Source organism: Rhinolophus ferrumequinum, chromosome 12 (assembly GCF_004115265.2).
Source record: "Rhinolophus ferrumequinum isolate MPI-CBG mRhiFer1 chromosome 12, mRhiFer1_v1.p, whole genome shotgun sequence".
Lineage (NCBI taxonomy): Eukaryota > Metazoa > Chordata > Mammalia > Chiroptera > Rhinolophidae > Rhinolophus > Rhinolophus ferrumequinum.
Window position 1 is genome coordinate 67,869,750 of NC_046295.1, and position 12,261 is coordinate 67,882,010.

Consider the following 12,261-nt stretch of genomic DNA (forward strand, 5'->3'; position numbering starts at 1 on the left):
CGCCCATGTCAAAGTGTACAGGAGAGAGTCAATGGTGAGGTAACCTCTAGAACTTACCACAGGCTGAGACCACAAGCTATGAAAGCAGGGAAGCATGTGTGCAAATCCTGCTTCTATAACTACTGGCTGTGTGACTTTGAGAAGAGATATCACCTTTAGTCACCCAAAGGCTATGTTTGAATACCTACTATGTGCACTAAAGATAGAAACTACATTGACTCAACACAAACACAAAAGTCTGGAAGCAAAAGACTTGGATTCTACCTTTAATTCTGCAGGCAAGTGAAGGAGCCTCCGTGTGTTCTAACTTCTTTCTTCATAAATCACATGTAATAGAAGACCACAGATATATTGCGTTCTTTCAGAGGCTGGGATAATAGGGATGGCTGGGATAAGACAGTCTGAGGTAAGAATCAGACTGATATGATAAAACACTATTAAAGGAACTACGGATATTTACCAGAAGACAAGTCCAACCAAAACTTACGAGTAAGACACCTTCAAGTACCGGAAAGACTGTCACATAGAAGCAGGAGGGAACACTCCCTTTCAGTGAGCTGCATCTGTGTGCCAAGCACTGCTGCTAAGTACCTTCCATGGATTATCTCAGTTAATTGGCACCACAATTCCAAAAGGTACACATTGTTGATCCCGTTTCATTGAGGAGAAAACAGAAGCTGAAAAACTTCAGTAAGGTGCCCAAAGGCACACAGAAATGTTGTGGTTAAGCTGATACGTGAGCCCTCATTTCTCTGATTCTAAAATACATGCTCTGTCTAGTAAACCAATAGATAAATGTCTTCCAGTATAGCGCTGATGGATAGAGTGAGAAATGACAAGGATAGGAAATGTACAGGAAAATGTTGATTCAACACCAAAGAAGGATGTTTTAGTAGTGAGAGAACAGGCTGCTACGTATTATTGGGAGTATTCAAACAGGCTCTTGGGTAGTGGGGCACAGAAGAATCGTTAATCTGGAGAACATGGTGATGGTACAAAAGGGTATGTTTTGAGTCCTTAGCTTTTAGAAATACAAACTTGCACATTTACACATAATGTTATATAATGTTTAAGGTGAGAGCAGATGATGCAGGCTTGGCATGAGATGATCATTGCTGAAACTACAAGGCCGGGAGGTACCCGGCAGCAGTTCATTACCCTGTTCTCTCCATCTTCACATATGTTATACTTTTCCAAACTAAATTGTTTGGGGGTTGGGTAGGGGAAGATCCAGGGATGAACAGTGCTCCCCCGAACAGGAAAATCTGCAGATGAAGCTAAAAATGAAAAGAAGCGCAGAGTCCAAGGACAAGCCACACTCGTCGAGGGTTTCTCCTCCTCTCAGGACCTGAGTTTATGGCCTGGAATTGTTACTGCTCGGAAATGACAGGGATGACATGACTCTGTTGAGCAGAGAAGGCACTGCCCAGATGGACGGGCTGTGTAATGGTACAAACTGATGCTGCTTTCACTGGAGCTGCCCGGTGAATTGTGAGGCACATCTGGAACGACTCTTTTTTCTTCTCCGAGTAGAGAGAACTAGACAGAGGGAGTTGAATTGTTTGTGAATTCTCTCTGGGCCTGTAGCATCGCTGCTGACTGAAGTTGCCTAATGACCCAAGAAGAGTCCCCTGTGAGCAGGGCTGAGCTCCAACAGGGACAAGGCCTGCAGCTCACTCTGTTCCTGGAAGCCCAGCACCATTTTGGCCAGAGCCGCCTTTGCAGAACACCCTGAGATAAATGATGGCTTCCAGCCCTGGCTCTGACATGTGGGATCCCTGTGGGAGTTCAGAGGGTGGTGCCTACCTTTTCTGAGACTCAGTTTCTTTCTCTGTAAAATGATAAACACTGATACCTGCATAGGCCTATTGAGAGGATTCAGAGAGCCAGGGCATGTGAAAGCAGCATGTAAACATACCCGTGCAAGATGGTAACTCATTTGCTTCTCACTCATTCATTCATTCATCTATTCTCATTAAAATTATATTTATTGTATGTCTTACTATGCATCGGGTACTATACTAGGAGCTGTTGGTACCATACTTAGTAAGTTTGTCCAGACCCTGGTCCCATGGAGTTTACCCCCTAAAGAACGGGGAAATATTCTGACTTGGTATAAGGATGGACATTGCAGAAGTGAGGGAACCAGGATGCTTAGGGGTCACTGAGCACTCTGTTACGGGGAATGTTCCAACACAGGCTCCATAAACTTTGCAAGGTGCGGCAGAAAGGAATCAAGACGTAGAGTAGGGTTGGACTAGATGCTTATACAGTGCCTGCCTTCCTGAGTTGACCTGCTCTTTCTCCCATCACAGGCACTGTAGTCATTACAAAATAAAATAATAAAATATGGAGGATGATGAGGAGGACAGACAGACGTTAATCAAGAGATGATAAAACATCAAAGCACAATGAAAAACTAGGATAAAATAAGATTCAAGCAAGTAAACAAATAAGTAAACACGGGGACCTTATCAAATCCAGAAGCCTTAGCTGTCTGATAGGTGACTAGCGTCAGTCAACTCAGTGGAAAGAAGTGAGGAGAGGGGTAAAACACACGCAACATAGAGGGACGAACGTGTGCAAGGATTCTTTGGCATGATAAAAGATAGTGTTTTCAGAAACTGGCAGGTCACAGTGACGACAGCACAGAGAGCCAGGACAGTAGGGGTACAAGATGAGTTTGAAGGAGTCGGAAGAGCCAGTCCAAGCAGCCCTTGGTAAGCACCTTGGTTGTGATCCTAAGAGTAACTGGAAGCCAGTTAAGGGTTTTAATCAGGAGAGTAAAATGAACAAATTGTAGTTTTGAAATTATCATTCTGGCAAAAGGAAAAGAATGGATTAGAGGGGCAAGGTTCATTGTTAGCCAGTTTGGAGGCTACTGCAATGGTCCAGGCAAGATTGGAGCAGACTGGGCAAAAGGGAACATATTTGAGAAATCCTTAAGAAGAAAATTCTATAGGATTTGTTAATGGGTTGTAGTGTCGGGGGTTTGGGTGCAGACAGGAAAGAATGAGAGGTACCGAAGATGTCTTATAGACTTCAGGATTACAAGAACTGAGATAGAAAACACTGCCAGAAGACTGGCAAAGTCATTTATGGCAAATGAGGAGAAGCCACCCTCTTTCCGTTGGATGGAAGGAATCAACCCTGTAATGAATGAGGGTCAGTCAGTGCAGACTGCAGACATTTTTCAAAAATTTTGGGCGTTAAGTAAAGACATCAAGATACGACAACAGGAAAAGACGATAATATCATGGAGCAATAGTGTCTATAGTACATATTAGACTTCCAGTTATTACGCTTCATTTAAGAAGTTGAAGGAGGTAGCTCGTAGGGAGAGCGTATAGCGAAGTTGTAAAAGCTCAGGTACCCAGGTCAAACCCTGGTTCCGGCAGTTCCTATTTGTAAGACCTTGCGACAAGGTGATCTCACTTTTCCTTGCCTCAGTTTTCATAACGGGAAAACCAAGATAATAATAGTACCCACCACGCGAGGTTGAGGAGAGGATTTGGTGAGCTCAGTACAGAAAGTGCTTGAGCTGAGCTCCTGGCACAACTGAAGTGCTCAGTCAATGGTTGTTATTAAAAGTCCACGGGGGGAGACATTCTGCCGTTCTCTTTTTTTATTACATTTGCTAACTGAATTCAATGTCCCATCGCGTAGGGGCAGGAACCATAAGTGCTCTAATCTTTGACATGCAAAAATGTTTCATTTGCTAAGTCTGCATGTCTTGTATATTTTATTAAATCTGGGAGTCTTCTGGTCCCATGAAATCGTTCCGTTTTCCAGTTTTGCAAGTAGGCAAGCCAAGCATGAAGTTCCTCTTGTGTAATGGACCGTGAGGTGAGCATGTTGAGTAATATGTGGATTATTTTCCCCTCTTTTCTTTGATCTTCCCTCTTGCCAAGGATTGCATGATAGTCTTGTCCCTGGCCAGCTCACCTCCTTCTCAGAATGCACAAGGGATGAAGAGGAAGTGGCCCGCAAGAGCAGAAAGGATTTACACCGGATTTTAAGAAGTGCTTGACTTTCTTAATCCCTAGCAAGGGATTAAGCCCTGAAGGACTTCCAGAATGAGAAAGACGAAAGACATACTAAGCATGATTTGGGGTCGTGGTTCTCAAGCTCAGGTGTATCAAACTCATGTGGGAAACTTATGAAGATGTAGATTCCAGCCTCTCCCCCAACCCCACCCAGAGAATTCCAAGCAGTAGGAAGAAGCCAAGGATCTGCATTTTTAACAAACGCCTCCGCCATAACCACCCCAAGTGATTCTGATGGACTTTGAGTCACTCTGAGATCCAGGCAATCACACCCCACTCGGCACTCCTGGCCTCTATTACTCTTCTTCACTTTCTCCATTCCCTTCATTTTCTAATATACTACATTATTTACCATTCTGATTGTTTATGTCTCTCACACATGCTCCAGTAGAATGAACTGCCCAGATGGTGAAAATATATGCCTGTTTTGCTCCCTGATGTATCCCAAATGGCCAGAACAGAGCCTGGTCCATAGAAGACCTTGGTAAATATTTGTTAAAATTATTTGAATTGAAGTCTCCCAGCCATCTCATGTATGGGCTTCTGCAGTAAACACCCCAACGAACTGGTCCTGAGATTTTAGTGTTCTACAACATTTGGGTCAAGAACATTTAGAAAATGTACTGATACCATGTATCTTTTTCCCAGAAAAAAAAAATCACAGTTATGTATAATTCTGCATAAACTTTCTGGAGATGGAGATTCAAAGACCCTTTAACATCAGGGATTTGAAGACCCCAAATGAATAACCTTTGCCATGAAACAGCCCTGGTCCCTGCAATTCAACCTTCCACTGTTGCTGTAATTGTTAGCCTAAAACTCACATCTAGACAAGTCTTTCCCTTGACCCCAAATCTTGAAGGACTTGTTATAGTCTACATGGTACCCAAATCCCTCAGCACGGCATTCAAAGTTGCCCACATTTCAGCCTTCTGCATGTCACTTCTCCAGTTGTCTCTCTCCCAAATCTTTCGGGCATGTCACAAGACTGATAAACACATAAGCTTTAGACACACATATCTGGATTTGAATTCTGAGTCCACAGGTCATTAGGTGCGTGATCTTAGATAAATTATCTATCTCTTAAAAACCTCAGGTTTTTGCTTTTTAATTTGTGAAATGGGCATAAGCGTGTATACATCAAATGCATTGTAGCAGGATAGATAAAGAGTACATATACAGAGGATGCCAAAAAAAAATGTATACACATTTTAAGAAAGGAAAACTGTATTAAAATTATAATACTGAATATATACTTATAACAAAAGATGAATACAAGCCACATTTGACTTCTGCAACTACAAGAGGTGCTCAAAGTGGTTACCATCAGCATCCAGACACTTCTAATTACGGCGAACTACTGCTTGAGCAACGCTGACCAAAGTGTCCACTTGTATACATTTTTGGCACCCCCAATACACATATTAATACACATAAAACACTTAAAAATGCCAGGGGTACAGCTGGCACTCAATAATTGCTGGATTTCCGTATGATTTCACTCACATGTGGGAAGTAAAATAAAAAGCAATAAAATAACAAACAAAACAAAATAAACAAACAAACTCATAGTTGCAGACAACAAAATAGTGGTTACCATAGAGGAAGGGTAATGGGGGGAAGAGGAGGATAACGGGGGTCACGGTGATGAAAGGAGACCAGACTTCAGTGGTGAGCACTTAATAAAGTACACAGATGTTATATTAGAAAGTTGGACACCTGAAATTTATATGATGTTATTAACCAATGTTACCCTAATAAATTTAATAATACAAAATACATTTAAAAATTCTTGGGTTTCATTCTTCTATATGCTTGGCACATAGTATTTGACATAACTTTCTTTCCCCTTCTTTTCCAGTATATCTTAGTCTAGACCAAGGCTTGTCAAACTTTTTTCGTGAAGGACTAGACAGTAAATATTTTTTGCTTTGCATGTTATACCATCTTCTGCGGCTACTACTCAACTCTGCCACTGTTACAGGAAAGCACCGTAGGAGGCATGCACACAGACGAGTATGGCTATGGTTCATAAGCTTTATTTATAAAAACAGGTGGAAGGCTGGATTTCACTGACGGGCCACTCAATGTTTTCCGACTCTGGCCTAGACTAGCTTTGGAAGTCTACAAACCTGGGTTCAAGCTTCTCTGAGCCTCCGTCTCCTCATCTATTAAATAGGGATAATAATAGTACTTCCCTCCTAAGTTGTTGGATGATTAAATGAGATAAAGCACTAAAGCCCTTGGCACAGTTTTTGGCACACAATATTATCTTCATCATCAATAGACTTGCCTCCAGCTATTTTACTATCTGCCCATATCTACCTTCCCTTCCCCAAAAATCCTTTCCAGATTCTCCGTTTCAAGAGTTTCTTTCTCCCTCTTTCCTAACACGGTTGGAATGTGTATTGTAGTATTTGAAAATAAATCATGCATTAATGCAGCATATGCAAGTAACTATAGCTACTTAGGTTGCTCTTTTGCCTCATCCAGTTGACTATGAGCTCCTTGAAGGCACAATCTATGTCTTATTCCCCTCTGTATCATATTTCCAGCACAGTATCTGGTATACATAAGCACCGATGCAAGGGGATGGTGTTACGGTGGTGGTGACGGCGGTGGTGATAATGGCGGTGATGATAATGTGGAGGGGGGCAAAATCGTGGCTGTTAATTTCTTTTCAAAGAGCAGTTATTTGGAATTCTCTTCTCCGTTGGAGCCGAGAAGCGTAAATAGAGAAAACAAGTCTTTCTGGCAGAGAGGGAGAACCTTCTGGAAGGTCACACAACCACAACAAGACCAAAATTATACATGGCTCTTCCTAGGGCAGAATGAAAAGAAAAAAATAAATTCTCACATCATCAGAAGTCAGGGGACCTGAGCACTAGAAGAGCATCCTCCAGATCTAGAGAGTATTTTACAGTCTTCAGAACTATCTCAAGCAATCTCCTAACGTTTCTATATGAGGGTCCTGCGAGGAAAGTTAGCACCACCCAGTTCATAGTTGCACAGATGAGGAAACTAAGTCTCAGAGAGATGACAGACATTTCTGAGGTCAGAAGCCATGCCTGACTACTTCGCATTCAGACTTAGCTGTGCGACCTAGAACAAGTCATTCTTCATTTCTGGGTCTCAGTTTTAACTATTTATAAAATAAAGAGGTTGATGTGTAATATAAACAGGATGTAATTTTAATATCCCTCTCTAGGCATATATACTGCAACACTGGGATAGAGGATAAGACATGTGTATCTTTCTCTTTCCCATATGAATTTAAGGAGTAAAACTGGTAAAGCTCTGGACAAAAAACAATTTGCAGGACTCAGCTGCCTCTCCCATTTCAAAATATTTCCCTTATTCAGGGTAGAAGTTAGACCTGACCCTATCACAGCACCTGAGGGCACCATGGGTAAGGTTAACCTGTGTTTCTCACCTCACAGATAAAGAAACAAAGGCCCAAACAGAAGCATTCATGTCCAAGGCCATATAACAATCAAGGGTGGAGCATGGTTCAGATTCCAGGGGCCCCAGTTCTCTAGTCCTTCCACGGAAAACACCTACGCACCACACGGATAGGGAGAGATACTGTAATGCCTGCTTTACAAATGAGGAAAAATAAGGTCACGCCGGCAGCCAGTGGCAGAGGTGGGATTTGAATCAGGCTCTTCACTGAGACACGGCCCTTTCTCCCCCTTGAGCCTCCTCTTCTTCACCCAAAGTCTCTATTAACGGCCACACACAGTCTTGTACATGAAGCACCGGTTTTGCTTAGCGAAGCTCCATCTTGCTATGTATGGGTCACTGACCAGGTGGAGGAAGGAGATTCGCACAGCAATCAAACTCTCCATTGTAAAGACTTTTTTCCTGCTTTACTTGTGCAAAACCAGGCGCACAGAGTGTAATGAAGGGTCCCTTTCCAGCCTGGGTAGAAGGCATCATCCTTTCCCGTGCATTCACAGACATGGACCCAAGGAGACCCCAAACACCGAAGGAGCTAGTGCCCGATGGTCCCCGAGGCTACCCAGAACACAACCTTCCCCTGGTACGGGATCAGAGACCAGAACTGTCCCCACAAACTGCAAGCGAGTCACACCCCCTCTCTTCTACTCCTGACCATATCATGAAATGGGACTCAGGAGTTGCAGTGGCATCTCAAAAAACTCAAAGAGTCAGGAGTTCTCACTTGGAAGAATGGTTCCACTCTGCTTTGGAAAGTCTATAGGAGAGGACATTTTTGTCTTCACGCACGGTATCCCTTACCGACAGAGTATGAGCTCCAGAAATGTTTATAAAGTGAGGAGCTGCTCTGAAAATCCCTCCATTTGTAATCTGCCATTTTGGGTGAACCAATGACCCTTCCCACACAAAACGTTTAGATCCTACTCTGAACGTCACATCCCTAGTACTTTGGACATCTGCAAAGTTGTCAAGTACTACCTAGAAGAGAAGGTACCAAAGGAAGGGGCCAGTTTAGACAAATACTCTTTTTTATTATTATCATAGAAAAAGTCTGCCCATGACATGCTAGGAGCCAGGCTCTATGCATGTGTTACCTCATGTGATCACCATGAAATAGGGATCGTGAGGTCACAGTTTACAGAGGTGGAAACTGAGGTTTGGAGAGGTCATATAGCATCACACAGTGAACAGGGGATTGAGACAGGATTCCAACCCCACGGGGGTACAGCACAGAGCCTACACTCTGATTGCACTTAGACAACATCTCCTGCAGGGAACTCAGAAACTCATTCCTCCTACCAGAAAGGAAAAGGACTTGCCCCAGGCTTGCTATGACTCAGTGTCGGAGACTAGGACTTTGTGCGTGCATGTGCTTTATGCATATAGTCTCTGTCTCCAGCTGCAGAGAAGGGCAGAGAGCTGGAGACACCATGGGAAAACGAGTCATGGTTGTTTGAGAAAAGGTAGAGAAACAAGTGAGGGAAACAATGAGCATGGCTGCTTTCTCTTCACCCCAGCCTAGCTCTGTGGCCACATCCCCTTCTCCAGGATCATTTCCAGACCTGCAGTGAGGCTGTCCTACCCACTGCTACCACCTGGAACCCTTGGAAAAGCCGAACACACCCTGCAGCCCTGAGATTGCTAGGGAACTTTACACAGGACTGGCTTGGGGTTTGGGAATGGGGGAAAAGAAACTAGAGACTTCGAGGAAGCCAGCTCTGGTCAACCAGCTCTAATGTATCTGTGCAGGAATTACCACGAGGAGCAGAGTTGGGAGCTGAGAAGACAGCCACTGTGCCTGCTGTCTGCCTTAACTCCTCCCTGGCTCCCCACCCCAGAGACCCAAAGCCTCACCAACACAGCCTTCACAACTCTGCCTGGCCTGGTCCTGCCACCTCTCCTCAGCATTGCCCAGGGAACTGCCCCTTAATCCAAGCCCCGGCCACACAGGTTCTCACTCAGTTCTTCAAGGAAATGGGCCGTGTTCGCTCATTCTTCAGGCCTTTGCAGCAGCTGGACCTTTACCTGGCATGTGCTCAGGCTCCTCCCCTCCCCCATGCACCTGGCCCCTAAAGACTCAGTTTCCGTATGACTTCCTCAGGGCCTCCTGTTACATGCTTTGAATCCACTGCCCTGGACTTCTCCGGGTACTTATCAGTCTGTCTTCCTTTATCTGTGTGATTATTTCATGAATATCTGTCTTCTCCACAAGTCTGTGAACTCCATGTAGATAAAGATTGTGTCCACCTGTCATACTCTTCACTTCTCAGGGTGTGTGACACAGTACTTGGCACATAGTAGGACTGAAAAATATTGAATTAAGGAAGCGACGACCAGTGCTTCGGGAGCTCCATATCTACTGTAAGGAGAACAGTGACATCTAGTGGCTGCTTTCACACCCTTGGGCCTCTCTGCTAAACACGTCATCAACGGGCCTCAGGAAGACCTCACCAGATCGCCAAAGAATTGAATATTGTGATGACTCTGAGGGAAGCTGGCACAGAATTCAGACATGGGGTCGTTTGACTCCTAAGCAAAGAGGAGAGGAAGCACCAGTCCTCTGCTACCACACATGAGCCAGGAACACGTCACAAACGTCCCAGGACTTGGTATCGTGCCACAGTACTAATGAAGAGAGTGAGGCCCCGAATGACAGTCGTTGGGGCACGTTCGCAGAGCAGTAAGTGGCAATGTTAACAGCGTCACTCACTTTGGTAGCTTTGGAGGCATAGCTCAGTCCTACCAAGTTGCTACTATGTGCGTCCTCACTGGCACGGCGCTGGTCAGGCCCAGCCTGGTACCCACTGGAAGCTTCAACAGCCTCCTCACACGTCTCCCTCCTTCCACTGTCACATTTCCGCAATGGATTCTCACCCTGAAGCCAGAAGAGTGGAGATATATACGCATTTGGTTTTTCTGCTATTGTTACTTCGGGGAACTTTGACGCATAGGATTAGATTATTCGCCACGCTTGGTCCATGACACAAGCTCCTTGTTGCACCAGCATGGTTAGGCTTTACGTATTCACCCAGTTAGCCAGTGGGTGATGAGTGGTCAGGGAGTTAGCTATTTTTAACCCTTTGATAAACGCCCACAAATCCATCACCCAGAACACCAGCTAGGAACCGGAGTCCGTAAGTGTAACAAGTGCCCCCTCACGCCAGCACCCTGCCTCCCCTGACGCAGGATTACCATCATCCTGAGTCCTATGGTCATTGTTTCCTTGATTCCATGTTTCAGTGGTTTATTGCATCTGTATGCATTCCTAAAAGGTAGTGTGTTAGAGGTGTGTGTATGTGTGTGTGTGTAAGCTTAAAATAGTGGAAACGGTATCATGCTATTGAAAACGTATCTTTGAGACTTATTTTTTCATTTATATTAAGTTCACGCATCTCACAGTGAGGGTCACTGTAGTTCACTCGTCCTGGCTGCTGTGCAGTAGTCTGTTGGATGCACGTTCCACATCTTCACTGCTCTCCCACTGATGGCCACCTAGATTGTGTACAGAAGGCTCCGTCTGCCACATAAATCAAATCCTCTCAGCCTCCTGCTAATCCTGTTACACACAGCATCCCACTGCTCTCTAGACAGGGTCCAAACTCTATGACCTAGCTTACAATATCCTAAATGATCAGGCTCCTTTTGACCCCTTGGCCTCATCTCTGCTCTCTCTCCATCTCTTCGTCTTAGTCATGGGGAATTTACTTCCGTCTTTGTACAGAAAGTGTTCTTTTCTGCCTGAGGTCATCTACCTGATACTCTTCCCGCTTTCTTATTCTCATCCCCTCTCGGTCTTCTGTGAAGCGCTACCTGACCACTCACCACCCACTGGCACTTAGTCCATAGCACAGAATCCATAGCATCCTACTGGACTTGGTCTCCTTTGGACGTCCAGGGCTGTCTGGGAGTTTCTGTGGAAGGAAGAGTGGGGACCAAGTAGAGATGCTTTATCCACCTTCCTCTTCCTCACTGAAGGAATAGCATCACTCCTCTTGATTTTAGGGACTGGGGTTCCTGAAGACTGTGTTTGGAAAAAGTGTGCCATATACACAAGTTTGAAAACCAGTGAATCAAATCGTGCATATGATCCCCTCAAGCCCTGACCTACTGTAATTGAAAGTGAGAGACACAGAAAGAGGAAAAAGAGAGGATATAATTTCATGATTAAACATGTCGTCTCTGAAACAGACCAACTTTCAGCAAACCACTAAACATCTTTGAGGTTTCCCACTTGTAAAGTGGGAATGACATTAAAATAAACCATACAGAATTGCCATTTTTACAAATAAAAGATGGTCAAAGGTCAGCAATTTCAAATGAATCAACCCAATATTTATAAGGAGATCATAGCTTTGAAGGGTAGATTGAAAGAGATAATCCTAGTATAGTACTGATTAGATACTGCTAGGTTTTCACAAAACCCGTATCTTTTTCTCCTGAGCATGTAGATAGGATATATTCCCCTATCTCCTTGCAGACAGGTGTGCCCAGTGGCTGAGTTCTAGCCAATGGAATGGGAGCTGAAATGACATTTGCCACTTTCAGCCTTGGCCCACGGCACTTCTCATGCGCAATCCTCCATGTTCATTCTTTTCTCAACCTGAGAGGAAGCATCAGGTTGAAGGAGCACAAGACAGACTAGGCTGGATCCCTGAACTACTTCTCAGAGTAAAGCCATTCATCAATCAGAAATATCTATTTGGGACTCTGTACAAACCAGAAATAACCTCTATTGAATTAAGCCATTGAGATTCAA

The 12,261-nt window shown here is 44.3% G+C and overlaps 1 protein-coding gene across 5 annotated transcripts in view; it reads right to left on the reverse strand.

Annotated features, from left to right (window-relative positions):
• Positions 1-12,261, reverse strand: part of ASTN2 (astrotactin 2) — an 836,425-nt gene that overhangs the window by 162,876 nt on the left and 661,288 nt on the right. For 2 of the 5 annotated variants that reach the window (XM_033122813.1, XM_033122812.1), the window contains exon 18: positions 10,216-10,380. The exons of the other annotated variants lie outside the window; for them this stretch is intronic. In XM_033122813.1, coding sequence (XP_032978704.1) covers positions 10,216-10,380 — 165 coding nt within the window. The remainder of the gene's footprint in view (positions 1-10,215; positions 10,381-12,261) is intronic. 5 annotated transcript variants of the gene reach the window in all.